Below are 14,806 nucleotides of genomic sequence, written 5' to 3'. Positions count from 1 at the left end.
GTATTTTCTGACCTGTTCACTTCCCCAAATATTTGGTATTTACTTTTACTTAGTGGACATGATGGATCTTCCCAATAGAATGTAAGCTTCCTGAGGGCAGAGAATGTTTTGTTTTTGTCTTTGTATCTGTAGTGCCTAATACTATCCCTTACACACTGCAGATATTTAAATGGATTGTCTTGAATGGAAGGCACCTATATAATGTGATAAACATTTATTTAGCATCTATTGCATGCATAGTCATATGCTACGTAGGTACTGGGGTAAATATAAAATTTAGATAAATCGTGATCTGTGCCATTATAGAATTTCCATTAACACAGATAGCTATAAAATGCACCTTTACATTATGTGTGCATTAGACTGGGTGGGTGGAAAGCAAAATCTTCCTTTACTCTAGTGTTAGAGGATAACAGGCCCATTCTGCTTGCTAATGCTAACCCCTCTCCTTATGCTGGTGATCCCATCCACTCCCATCTCCTCCAAGAGCTTATCCCTTTGATCACCTGCCTCCTTCCTTAATTTTCAACCTCTTCTTATACACTGGTACTTTCTGTCTACTAGGATGCATATTTCAGCCTTAAAAAATGTCCCCTTGACCCTTTGATCTTTTCAACTTGTTTTTCATCCTTTTCACAGCAAATTCCTAGGGAAAAATGTTACCCAAGTTTCTTCCCCTGTTCTCTCATCCACCATTTATTTCTCCCTCTTGCAATCTGGTTTCCACCACCACTACTCTAATGAAGTTGCTTTTTCCAAGGACACCAACGATCTCTTAAAACTCATGTTTGCCTGTCTGTTTTTTCTTAGTCCTCATACTTCTTGAATTCTCTGCTGAATCTGGCACTTTGGCTCATTCTCTCCTTCAGGGGTTTTCTCCTCACTGGGTTCTGGTGAAACTGGTTTTGAGTGGTTTTGTTCAGTTCTGACTCATTCTCCTCTTCAGGTTTATCATCCATGCCCTACACCCACTCTGTGTAGTTATATACCAGGTGGCTTTTCTGTGCCCTCTACTCTTGTTCTCTGTTCTTCTGGTAATGTCATCAGCTCCTATGAGTTCAATGATCATCTTGATATAGATGGCAAATATACATATATTTACATATATGTGTATATTGTGTTTACATAGATGTACATATGATATGTCTGTCCTCTGTCTGTCTGTCTATCTATCTTCAGTCTCTCCTCTGAGCTTTAGTCCCAAATCACCATTTGCCTACTAAACATTTCCAACTAGATATTTCATAGGCATCTAAGTATCTGAAACTCAACAAGTTCAAAACAGAATTCACCATGTTTCTCCCTAAAATCTGCCTTCTTCCTAATTCACCTATTTACATTGAGGGGACCACCAAATGCCCAGTCACCTAGGTTCTCAATGTAAGAGTCATCTTTAATACTTCACTTATTCAAATATCCAATAAGTTGCCAAATCATGCTGATTCTGTCGTATGGCCATTTCTGAGAGTTATACTTTTCCATTTACTCACCACAATCCCCCTCTCCCAGCCCCTCATCACCGCCAGCTTAGACTAGTCTAAGGGTCTCCTTATTCATGCATCTAGTCTCTCTCCAGCCTCTCCTTCACAAAGCTGCCATGTTGATATCACCAACGCCCAGGCGTGACCATATCGCTGCCAAGCTGGAGTAATTTCTGTGGCTCCCCACCGCTCTTAGGATAAAATACAAAATCCTCTGTTTAGCATTTTTAGCCCTTTACTTCCCTTTGGACATCTCTTCACCTTCTTGCTGTCATGGAGAAACTTCTGTTTTGGTCCCCAATAACTGGTCACTGCCTCTCACGGAACATTATTTCAGGAAAGTACCAGCCACCAAGCTTGTTTTATTCTCTACTCTCTGGCTGTCTCCTCCTTGCCAAATGTTTTGCCATGGAGAGACTTTGCCCTGGGACTTGACCGCCCTGATTGGTGATTGTTTCTACCAGACCACTATTTGAGGAGAGCCCTGGCCATCATGCTTTGCTTCACTCCCCACTCTCCAGATTCTCTTTCATAGTCCCATTTACCACCTTATTGTTACATATTCTTCCTTCCGCCTCCCTCCTCGGTTTTGGAGCCATGAACCACTGCTCTGCTATTGCTGTTGGACAGGATGTCTCACTTTATCTCCCTAATGTCCCCTCTCACCATCCCTGTAACTTGCTGGACCTAAGTGCCCCTCCCTGGTCACCATTTACTTATGGGTATTTTCTCCAAAATTAAAAATATAAACTCCTTGATGGCAGGAAATGTCTCATTTTTGTCATTGTGTCCCTAGTACCAAGTACATGTTGTTTGCTGTTCCATCACGTCTGACTCTTTGTGACCCCTTTTGGGGTTTTCTTGGCAAAGATACTGGAGTGGTTTCACATTTACTTCTCCAGCTCAATTTACATATGAGGAAACTGAGGCAAACAAGGATAAGTGACTTGCCCAGGGTTACACAGTAAGTATCTGAGGCTCTATTTGAACTCAGGTCTTCCTGACTCTATCTACTGAACCACCTAGCTGTCTCATGAGCCAAGTATAGCACCTGGTATATAATAATGACTTAAAAAGAAACGTTCTTGATCAATACATGATCAGACCACCTTCTCTTAATAACTGCTTATGGGGTAGATGAATATTTATAGCTTATAATAAAAGCTGAATTTTTGAAAAATAAATCCAACACTAAATCTTCTCTAAATAATAACTGCTGTTTAGTACTTAAAGTGTTGCAAAGAGCTTTACAGAGGGGCAGCTAGGTGGTGCAGTACATAGAGCACCGGCTCTGGATTCAGGAGGACCTGAGTTCAAATCTAGACTCAGACACATAATGCTTACTAGCTGTGTGACCCTGGGCAAGTCACTTAACCCCACTACCTAGCCAAAAAACAAAAACAACAACAACAAGAGCTTTACAGAGATGATTTTGTTTGAGCTTCACAACACCTCTGAGAGATAGATTCTACCAATGCTATTATCCTCATTGTACAGAGAAGGAAACTGAGACTCAGAAAGGTGAAAAATGAGAAGAGGGAATCGAGACTCAGACTTCCAGGCCTCTTACTCTATTGATGAAGCCATGCTGCCTCTTGAGGGTGGCATTACAATGATGATGATTACCCACATTTAAAAATAAGAAAACTGGCCCTTGAGAAGAATGGGTGACTTGCCATGGATCCCATAGTTAATGAGAAACAGAGGAGAGATTGGGACCTCTTTCCTGTCTCTCAGTCTAGTGTTCTGCCCAGAGCACCATCCCTCTGAAGGCATTTTCCATACAACAATTCAATGAGAAACAAAGCTTGAGAAGTCGGCAGAATTCAAAAGCGTAATTCTAGTAAATCTACTTAGATTCATGATAGCAAATTCAACCTTGAAGCTAGAAATGTCACAGGAGAATTGTCAAGCATTTTGCACACAGCTAAGGGGGTGTTTTGATGCCCCCCCAAACACACACACTCTCACACCCACACCCACACCCACACCTACCCACACACACACACACACACACACACACACACACACACACACACACACACAGGCGCGTGCGCATGCGCACACACACACACTATTTGAAATCAAGAGCACCTGGATTTCAATCCCTCCTCTGACTTTTACTACTTAACCAAGTGACCTTGGCAATTCACTTCCCTTCTGAGTCTCAGTTGCCCATCTGTTAAATGAGAAAGGACAGCCTCTGAGATCCCCTCTAGCTCTTAATTGATGATTTTCAATGTTAATTGAGTAGAACATTTCAGTTCTTGTGGCCTGGCCCTGTCTAAGAGAGAAGAACAGCCCGTGGCCAGTGCTGCCCTGGGGACCAAGGCTCAAAATAGCTTGTGACTCCTAGCTTTGAGGGAAAGGGCTTCCTCCATCCTTCCAATAGCAACAGGAACTCTGTTTATGGCCCTGTACACAAGTCACAGGCAGGCCCAACGCACTGTATTGGTGTCAAATGTCAGGGGCTTCTCTGGCCTCAGCAGAGAGAGGAAAATGAATCTCAGCTTTCAAATGGAGTCTAGTAGCTTTTGTGGCCCTCCTATGACCGGCAAGTCCTAGAATTTTATTTTTGCCTTGGTTAAGGTAGTAGGTGTCAGTTACTTAGATCACAGCCTAAGAAATTTGAAATATATCATAACTTAAGCTCTCATGCAGTTTATGGTCCATTCATGCCTTTCTTTCCATTAAAAAAATCTATTTCTTATCATCAACAGTGATAAATAATGTTTATGCTTGGTGATAGAGTAGCTGTAAATATATAAATATTTTTCTCATAAGCACTGAGACCCACATATTTAAAACTGCCGAATGCAAAGGTCATGAAATCATTGGAGCTACAGCTGAAGGGGACCTTGACATTCTAGTCTGAGTTTGTTATTATTATTATTTTTTAATAGGTAATGGAAACCCAATGAGGGAAAGTGACTTGTCTGCAGTCATGCAGGTAACTAGTAGCAGAGCTGGGATGGTAGTACAGGTCTCCCAATTCCAAACATAAAGTTCTTTCTTTGTTCAAAAATTATCTCGTGGTAACAAGGAAAGAAGAGGAGCTCTGTTTGTAGAAGGGCCCTTTGGAGATCATCCAGCCCAAGTCTTTCCTTTTCCAGGGCATGAAGCTGAAATGCAAAGAGGACAAGAGAATCGCTCCAGGTCAGACGGGTAATGACCTAAGTCATCCCACTTGTGCGATTTCCGATGCATCTGACCTACCAATCTACCATGTCACATTGTGACATTTTTGTAGCTCACAAATCCTGGATCCAGAACTGGAAGATACCTTGAGCCCAGGGAGTGAGCTCTTAAAGGAATGGCAACCTGTAGCAGGCTCCTCCTTCCTTAATGTTACAATGATGCTGAATTTTAACACTATCATCAGACACAACTTATCCCATCATTTGGTGAGATGATAATTGCAAAGCACTTAGCCCAGTGCCTGGAGCAGAGTAATAGCTATATAAAAGTTATCTCTCCTTGGTTCTCATTATGAAAACAATGCTAGCATTTCAAAGGCACTTTAAGGTTGACAAAGCATATTAATAAGCTAGTATTCCCACAACATTTTAAGGTTTGCACTGAGCTTGACCAATATTATCTCATTTTCTCATCACACCAACTCATATCACTTAAGTTACTTAACAGAGGGGGAAACTGAGGTAGTACCTCTCAGAGTTTCCTAAGCATAGGAAAGCTTTAAAACAAACAAACAAAACAAACAAACAAAAAACCAAAACCCTAGGTAAGTCCCCTTTTCAAGCAAATTCTTTCACTTTTTATTAAGAGTTAGGAAGTCCTGAAAGTTACTTTGATGTTCTTTTATTTTAAACATTTCTAATGTAAATCTGCCTCCCTGAGCTATTTCGAGCTTGCTGGGTTGAGCGGTCAGAACCCAGCGCAAGGAAGGAACCATATTGAAGGTGACCAGCCGAGAGCTTTTATTTAAACGAAACAGAACAAGCAATGAAACGGCCTCCCCACCCTCCAACCCTAGCATAAGAAGTCAGAGAACAAAGACCAGCAAGTCACCTACCAGCTCAACTCGTCCAAAACCTCCAACTCCCAGCGTGTCGATGATGTTGAAATCGGACAGCTTCAGGTTGGCGAAGAATGCCCCTTCAGCTTCATATCTGGATTTTTTGATGCGAAAAAATGGAAATTTCTTAGAGGTGCGAACATGAGTGCCCCGGACAGAAGTACCTGAATGACATGACTGGAGGACAGGGTTTACCTGTTTCAACTCCATCTCGTCTCTTTAGAGCCCACCTTTGCTCACACTCATTGTTTATTTGGTCCCCTTCAAGAAGAATGGCCTTTGTTTGCTTTTCAAAGTAGCAAAGGACAAAGCAGCCCCATGCACCTGTCCTCACCTCCGGGTCTCAAGTGAAAGTTACAACTCAACATTTTTCTCTCAGCCTTGCTTTTCTTTTATTACTTTTTCTCTTCCCCCCTTGCCTTTCAGAATTTGGGATGATAGAGTCTTTCAGGAGTTTCCCTTTTCCACAGGTTGGTAATAGCTTCTATAAGTTTTGAAATCCCTGAGTCTCTAAAGAGAAATCATAGCCAGGTTCTCTGAAATCAGATCCTCAAAAATGTGGGTTGACGTACACATGCCTGCGAAGGATGACTTCAAAAGCATATTAGGATTCCAAAAAATAAACAAAAAATGAAAACCAATTCTCTTCTCTTCTCTCTGGTTTTAATGCTTGTTCAGAGACGATGCTCCTAGGCAAGTGAACCCAGTATCGTGGATGGTGCATGGACAAATGGACTCATGGATTCCAAAGCTCGCCTGTCAAGCATGCACCTTAGGCTCATGCAAATGACAGAAAAAGCTTCCCGTGGTCTTACCAGTGAATGTGAGCTTCCCAAAATATCTGCTTGCTGGAGGCTCTGGTATTTTTAGAAAGGATAGGAAGGCATATGGATGAAGGGGATCCTCCCACTTACTGAAGCCAGGGCAGGGAGGCATTTAGCTGTCTCACAAGACAGATGGCTTTTCACGGTCCAATGTAACCTATGCCCTTCAGTCCCTGAATGACTTACTACTGTACAGACCTTGAAGGGACCATTGAAAGCTCACATTTCTAGAACGTATTAGGATTTTTGAAGATCTTCCCTTACCGTGACTTCATGAGGAAGGGAATATACATAGTATTATGCCCTTTTTACAGATGAGGAAAACAGAGAGCAGAAGTGACTTTCTTAAGGTTAGGATTGGGATTAAAATCTTAACTCCAGATCCTTTAGGCTAATACTGACAAAATACTGAGCAGGAACAACTCATGAGAAGACTCCATTGGCTTTTTCAGTTTCAAATCCTAACCATCATTCTACATTTACATTGATCCCTCTAAGGTTTGATACTCAGAATATCCCTGTGACTGTAGTTTGGAAATCAAGAACTCTCTTACTTCGAGAGGATAAAATGGCAGCACTCATTCCAATGGGAGAGGTAGACAAGTAGAACAAGGATTATTATTGCCATTTTAGAGCAGATGAAATGAAGGATAGAGGTTAGAGGAAATTGCACATGGTCATATAATCAGTCAATGTCAGAGGTAGGACTTGAGCCCTGGTCTTTCTTACCTCCAGGTTAATAACCAGAACATACATGAATGCACATTTTGACCTGTATGGTCACCTCCCTTTATAAGGAAATCAAGCACCTGACCTAGTAGACGGCATCTGCAATATAACAGTTTGGGAATTTTGGCTTTGGCATCGCTAATAACTCATTCTTTGCCTGCCAGCTCCTTCATTTTATAGAAAGGGAAACTGAGGTCCACAAGGTGAATAACACCCACATAGGCAGGTTTGGCTTCGCCCTGGGTGATGACTAGGTCTCTCCTCTTGACAGCAAAGTTTAGAGGCTTACATTCTTGCTTGGACAATAATATCTGACCACTTGTGGTATGAAGGGATTACTTTGCAGTGATGGAATCTAAGCAACAAATGGACATTTCTGACATTCCAGCTGACTCTGTAGTTTTGGAAAATTACAGGCTCTCCCACTTTAAACAGGAAAAATAATGGCAGCCCTCAGTTAAACAGATGCATGTGCAAACAAGTTGTGGACATTCAAGGACTCTCCCTACCCTGGACAACATGCATGCAATCAGGAATTTCCTGGATGACTGGAGACACAGATCTTTATTGGCAGTGGTGTTGAATATTCATCTTATATGTTTTACTGGGATGTATCCTGCCTTGAAGGTGATATTAACTCTGATGAGAAAAGACTGGAGGAATGAATTCACACTTGCAGGGAAGCAGGCTGAGGGACAAAAGTGGTTTAATGTCAACATGGTACTATTGCAATGTAATGACAGTTAGAAGAATAGAAAAAGTCAATTAGTACAATGGATAGAGTGTTAGGCCTGGAGTCAGGAAGACCTGAATTCAAATCCAGCCTCAGATACTTACTAGCCATGTGACTCTGGGAACGTCACTTAAACTCTATTTGCCTCACTTTCCTCAACTCTAAAACAGGATAAGAATACCACTGACCTCACAGGGTTTTGTGAGTATCAAATGCCAGAAGTATTCAGCATGGTGCCTGGCACAAAGTAGCACTGTATAACTTATTTCCTTATTCCCTTCCCTTTTATATAATGCTTTAAGATTTGCAAAACACCTTAGAGTATGACAGAGAGTGTCCTAGGGGACTTTAAAGGAGGGAAGGATCACTGCCACCTAGGGACATCATGGAAGACTTCATGGAGAAGGTGGACCTTAGTTGGATCATCTGAGGGGGAATAAAAACTTGAACAAGAGGAGTTGGTGGGGATAGCATCCTAGATAAATATAGTCACCAATAAAAGTTATATTCTTTTCTCTAGTATCTGCAGGAGGAAGGGGGCAGGTATGAAAGAAATAGCACTAGAGAGAAAAAAGATAAACCTAGAACCTCATTGTAGTCTCAGTTTCTTAATCAACAAAATAGGGATAATAATTAGGGAGGACTAAATGAGCTAATGTATTTAAAGTGCTTTGCAAACCTCAAAGTGCTATAGAAATGTTCGCCATTATTATTATGATGATAACAATTTGGAGCCAATCTTTCCTGATTTGGAGGCTCTTTTTTCAACTAGACTTCCTAAAAAGCAGCCAGGACCACGGAGAGTTGGGTTTTGTTTGTTTGTTTACCTCTTTTTCCCTACTCTCTGTGATGTGGAACACTTGCCACTTCTTAGACATGCAGTCTTTATCAAATCTCTCAGTTTCTCTGTGTTTTGGCTTCCTCATCTATATAATGAAGGAGTCGATGACCTCTAAGGTTCCTTCCAACTATTGACCCTACTTAGGATGGGAAGTGACCTTAACCCCACCTCCTTATTTTGTCGAACAGTTGAGTGACTTGCCCAAGGTCACCTGGCTAACAAGGAGTAGAGCTGACATTTGGACCCAGTTCTTCTGACTTCAAATCCAGAACATTTTCCATGTGACACATCAGTCAATAAGCCTTTGTTAAGGGTTAATTATGTGGTAGGCACTGTGCTAAGTGTTGGAACCACTTAACTAGAGTTCTTGGCTAATCCGCCAACAGGATAACAATCTCATGGCAATCAAGGACAGTGGACAGAAGGCTGGCCTTGAGGTCAGATACACGAGGGGTCACATCTTGCTTTTAAAACACAGTAGCTTTATGACCTTGAGCAAGTCACTTCAACTGTCAGTGACCCAGGAACCTCTTTGAGACTACAAGTCACTGACAAGTTTCTGCTGGGCATCAGAAGAGGGGGTTTCCATAGTTCCCTACTCTAATGGACCTGCACAGGTATACCCCCTGCTCCTTAAAATAATCATGCAGTGCTGGCTGGCCTGGACCATAGCTTCTGCTGAGAAGCAAAGGACATCCTGCCTCTTAAATGCCTCCTTTACTGATTTCAGGAAACAAGACTCTATCCATTTGTATTCAGTCACAAAATTTGAGTCTGAAGAATTTTCAGAGACTCCATTGAGTGCAACCTGTTCTTATGAAATAATCCCCAAAGCAAGGCAGCCAACTGGTGCCCACTAGCCTTTGTCTGAAGACATCCAGTGAGGGGGAAGCCATGACACCAGAGGAGGGTAATTCCTTCTGGGGCAGCCCATTTCATTTCTGGTGATTGTGAATGGTCAGGAAGTATTGTCCTACCTTGGCAGCAAGCCTTAACTTGTCTCTTTGAATCTTATATTCATTGTCCCTAGTTCTTCTAGAGCCAATGAGAATAAGCCACATGGCTCTTCCATCTTTTCCATGTGACAGCCCCCCCCCCAACTCTTGAAGAGAGCTGTCATGGCATTCTCTGCCTCCCAAGTCATTCCAGGCTGAACATACACACTCCTTTCTCCTTCAGTCATATCCCTCATTACCCATCTTCATGGGAGGGAGTCTCCTTTTAGTGAGATCACGGATCATGGGGTATTAAAGGAGGCTTAGGATCATAAAAGTTTTATAGTAAAGGAAAAACTAGTCCTCGCATTACAGTCCCTCCCGCTCTGTTAAAAAGCCACAATTAAGAGCCAATAGGGCAAAAGGGAACTGTATCTCTTGCCTCACACCAGGCTACCCTTAACCTTATCTAGTGAACTAGAGGTCTGTTCCCAGAGACACCAGGAAGGTGGACTTCTTTATATTATCCACATCTAAAGCTCCCTGCCATGTGTCATTTTGGGGATCATCTGTTTTTGGAAATAGTTGTGTCTCCCTTCAGCACAACGTTTTAATGTTTCCTAAGGGGGGAAAAACCTCACAATAGGACTATGAGTTTGTATTTCAAACTTCATCTGGTAGAGGCATCAGGCACAGTGGATGAAGTCAGGAAGAACAGGGTAGAAATCCTGTCTTTGACACTTACTAAGTCTGTGACCCTGAGCAAGTCACTTTTCTGAACATCAGTTTTTCCATCTGTAAAATAAGGATAATAATAGCACCCAACTGACAGGCTGGCTGTGAGGATGAAATGAAACATCTCTCTCTCCTCTCTCTCTCTCTCTCTCTCTCTCTCTCTATATATATATATATATATAATATATATATACATATATATATATATAATATATATATATATGTATATATGAAACTTCATAATCCTTAAAATGCTTTATAAGTATGACATACTTTATTACTGGAGCAAGGTTTAGTTTATGACCACTTACAATGGTACATAGTGATTTGCAGCTAGCTGGCTAATTTCTGCTCTGTAGGAATCATGCAATAAAAAGTGAAACATTATGATTTTGGGGTAAGTGTGCTATTCTCTACTGTTCTTGTACACATGTGGCCGCTCCTGCTCAGTCTCCTTTCTGGCATCATCATCTCTGCCCTACTCCCTTACTGGGGCTTGCTTCTTTTCCCTCTCTGAGCTTTTTCACTTAGTGATCTCATTAGCTCCACTGGGTTTAATTCTCATCTTTAAGCAGATGATTCCCAGACCCAGCTCTACTCTCCTGAGCTCTAGAGCCACATTACCAACTTCTGATTAGACATTTAAAACTGGATATCCCTAGGGATCTCAAACTTAACGTGTCCAACATAGAGATCATTGCCTTTTTCCTAGAACATAGAGTCACGCAAAGTTCTCTATTACTGTTAATGACACCACCCCCTTCTCTTCTCCCAGGTTTACAACCTCAGTATCATTCTGGACTCCCCACTTTCACTCACTGTATATATCCAATAAGTTATCATATCTTGTTATTTCTACCTGCAGAACGTTTCTCACACTCATCCTGTTCTCTCTACTCACACAGGTGACATCCCATTTCAGAAACTCATTAGTTTTTGTTTTGTTTTTCTTTTTTTCTCTTCTGGACTATTACAATAGCCTCCTAACCTCAAAGGACTCCAGTACATCTTCCATATGACCTCCAAAATGATTTCTCTAAGTTACAGGTCTGACCATCTTAGTCCATTACTCAATAAACTGTTATAGTCTCCAAGTTCCTTTACAGTCAGATACAAACTCCTTTGCTTGACTTTTAAATTCTTTTAAAACTTGGCTTCAATTGGCTTCCCAGACTTATTAGATAGATAGATAGATAGATAGATAGATAGATAGATAGATAGATAGATGGATGAATGGATAGATAGATAGATAGATAGATAGATAGATAGATAGATAGGGCATTAAGTACTTACTATGTGCCAGGCACTGTGCTATGTACCAGGGATACAAAAGGAACCAAATCACAACCAAGTCTATTTCCTCAAGGAGGTTACAGTACAGTAGAGGGAAGAACACATAAAGAGGGGAAATTGGAAAACTGGGAGTGGAGGTGAGCATAGAGGCATGGTATAGATTGTGCTGGGATGTGAAATAAAGGGCTGACCCCAAGAAGATAAGGCAACAGCTGACCTATGGAAGCCAAAGGACCAGGGGTGCAGTCCAAATGGAGCTATATACTTCACTATTGGTCTAGACCAAGTAGCCCTCTTACTGTCCCTCCTACAGAGTAGGTCATTTCCCCTCTCCATGTCCTTGCTCTAGCTGTGCTCTCTGTTTGGAACACACTCCTCCCCTTCCCTTCACTTCTTAGAATCCTGTTTCCTTCAAGACGCAGCTCAAACATCACAGCCTGAGCAGCTGGCATCCTCCCCACCCCCAAATGATCTTGGATCCACTTCGTACATGTTTATGTGCTTACATATAATTTCTTTCTATAGAATGTAAGTTCAGTGAGGGCAGGGATTGGTTCACTTTTGTCTGTATCTTCAGGGCTTAGCATAGTGCCTGTAACACAGCCAGAATTTAATAATTGTGCATTGACCAAATGCAGATGGGAGCATCAGAGCCACATTCTCGGTCTTTCTGCCAATGACATGCCCTCTCCTTGTACTTAATAGATGTTTAATAAATATGTTTACAACTGAATTCCAGGAATAATTTTCCATTACTGCCCTATGTCTTATAGATCATAAAGTTCAGATCTTGAAGGATGTTTAGAGGCCATTTAGACTAATCTCATTTTAAAGCAGAGAAAAATGGGGCCCAGTGGAATGAAATGACCTGTACAAGGTCACAAAGCTTATGTGGAGCAGAGATTCAAACCTAGGGTCTCTGTGTTTCCATTACCCTTTTGGCCTCCCTCAAACTGTCAGTCAGCAAACATTTATTAAGCACCTAGTATGTGCCAGCACTGTGCTAAGCACTGGGGGTACAAAAAGAGGCAAAGACAGTTCCTGCCCTCAAGGAGCTCACAAATTGATATGGTTCTCAACTTCTAATGCTCTCCCTCCCAAACTCCCTTATATTTAACTGCTGTGTTTTTATTTGCATGTATATCACTTGACATTTGTCCTTTATATGTTTGTATATGTGCTTATCTCCCCATTATACTGTAAGTTCTTGGAAGGCAGGATTTGTTCCCTTCTTTGTATTGGTAGCCTCAGGGTCTAGCTTGGTAAACGGCACATGGTGGGAGCTTAACCCATATTTGTTCATTGATTGACTCCCAGATGTGGCCTACATACGTTAAGCAAAGTGAATCCATGAGCTAACGATCTGTGTGATGTTGGCCAGACCTCAGCTGTTTAAAGCACTCGGGTAACTGCTTATTTCACTTGGAGCAGGAAGCCGTTCATACTTCTACGGAGAGATGCGCCATTTCACAGAAGCCAAACACTTCTAGGGTGGCTGGGGTCAGGTACAAAGTGAGTCAAGCCTTGCTCTATTGGTGTCCTTGGAGGCCATGAAAGCAGGACCGCTTGAGGTTATACTTGGTCTTGTCCAGGGCCATCTGGCATCCCCATTAACTAGGCTCACTTGAGTTTTACTCACAGAATTCAGGGCTATAGCAGTTGATGACATATTGAGATTCAGATGGATTGAATAGAAAGAACACCAGACCCAAGTGATCTGAACACAATAAACAGAATGCTAACATATTAGGTTTAGAGCTGGAAAAGACTTTACAGGGACCTGAGGCACAGACAGGCTAAGCAAAACACAGCTGGTAAGGGGCTAAGTCAGGAATCAAACTGGTCTTTCCTGATGCCACATCCATGGCCCTAGCCACTGATCTACCCAGCTGCCTTGGTCTGAGATTGGACAGTGGAAGTCATGATCATGAGCCATCTTGATAGTTAAGTAGATATTATTTTAGCTTTAATTATCCTGAAACCAGTATGACTTGTCTACTGTGTTGCATTTGTGGATTCAGTGACCATCTCTCATCCTCCCTTGAATCTCTGCAAATGTGTACAGTTTAATAATTCTTTTGCTGAATATTCTAAGTGTGACTTCACCATAATTACTCTTTGAAATAGAACTCATTAGATCAAGCCCCTCCCTTAAATCTGTCCCTCCTCTAACCTTCCCTTCTGGTGTGGACGCTTCCATATTCCTTTGCCTCTTGTTCTGCCCTCCCCCCCATCCAATCAATTGCCCAGTCTCAATTTTACCTCCATAAGCTCTCTCACATTCATTCCTTTCTCTTAACTGATATGACCTCTACTATAGCTCAGGCTCTCTTCGCCCCTCACCTGGACTACCACAAGCGTCTTCTACTTGGACTCTTGCCTCTAATTCTCTGCCATCTCCCACCATCTCTCCTACAGCTGCCAAAATGGAATTCTTAAGTACAAATCTAATAATGCCACCCTCCCACTGAAAAATCTTCAGTAGTTCACTATGGCTTCTCATCATGACATTTAAAGTCCACCCAGATCTGGCTGCCACCTGTCTCTTCAGCTTTTTATTTGATAACTCTCTATTCTGGTCAAACTTGTCATGTAGGTGTTATATGTATATGGCATTTATCCTCCACTTCCACATTCTTCTACAGGTGATTTCCTCGTCATTAGAATTCACTCTCTCTTCACCTCTACCTCTCAGGTTTCCCAGTCTCCTTTAAAGCACAGTTCAGCTGCTACCTTCCAAAGGAGACCTTTCCTGACCCCATCTCTATTCCCCAGTTATTAGTTTTCTCTTTCTCTTGAAAACACTTTGTATATACTTAATACTTATCCATCTGTGTCCAGGTTGTATCCTTCCCTCCCCCAGAAAATGTAAACTCCTTGAGGGCAGGGATCATTTATCATTTTGTTTCTTTGTTTCTGCCATGCCAAGTATGGTGTTTTGTCCATAGTAAGTAACTGACAAGTGTTTGTTGATTCAAATTGAACTGAATTTATATTGAAATTATCTAAATTAGCTAAGGCCAGACAGTCAATGAAAAGTCATTTTTCTTAAACAGGATCGGTATGGATCCTTTATTTCATTTAGAATCAATGATGATTAAATAGCTTAGAGTTAACATTTTTGGAGTCAAGCTATTTCATGATGAAATGATTGTGTTTTCCAAAATTAAAATTGAGTTCAAATACCTAGACAACAAAG

General features: G+C 41.6%; 1 protein-coding gene across 4 annotated transcripts in view; it reads right to left on the bottom strand.

Annotated features, from left to right (window-relative positions):
- PRKG1 (protein kinase cGMP-dependent 1) overlaps nucleotides 1-14,806 on the bottom strand; it is a 1,361,110-nt gene that overhangs the window by 55,788 nt on the left and 1,290,516 nt on the right. For all 4 annotated transcript variants that reach the window (XM_020974951.2, XM_020974950.2, XM_020974952.2 and 1 more), the window contains one exon: nucleotides 5,515-5,611. In XM_020974951.2, the coding sequence (XP_020830610.1) occupies nucleotides 5,515-5,611 (97 nt within the window). The remainder of the gene's footprint in view (nucleotides 1-5,514; nucleotides 5,612-14,806) is intronic.

The sequence above is a fragment of the Phascolarctos cinereus genome, unplaced genomic scaffold (genome assembly GCF_003287225.1).
Source record: "Phascolarctos cinereus isolate Bilbo 61053 unplaced genomic scaffold, phaCin_HiC Scaffold_3;HRSCAF=262, whole genome shotgun sequence".
NCBI classification, from domain to species: domain Eukaryota; kingdom Metazoa; phylum Chordata; class Mammalia; order Diprotodontia; family Phascolarctidae; genus Phascolarctos; species Phascolarctos cinereus.
The sequence above is the reverse complement of the archived record's forward strand: the minus strand, read 5'-3'. Positions and strand labels throughout refer to the sequence as shown.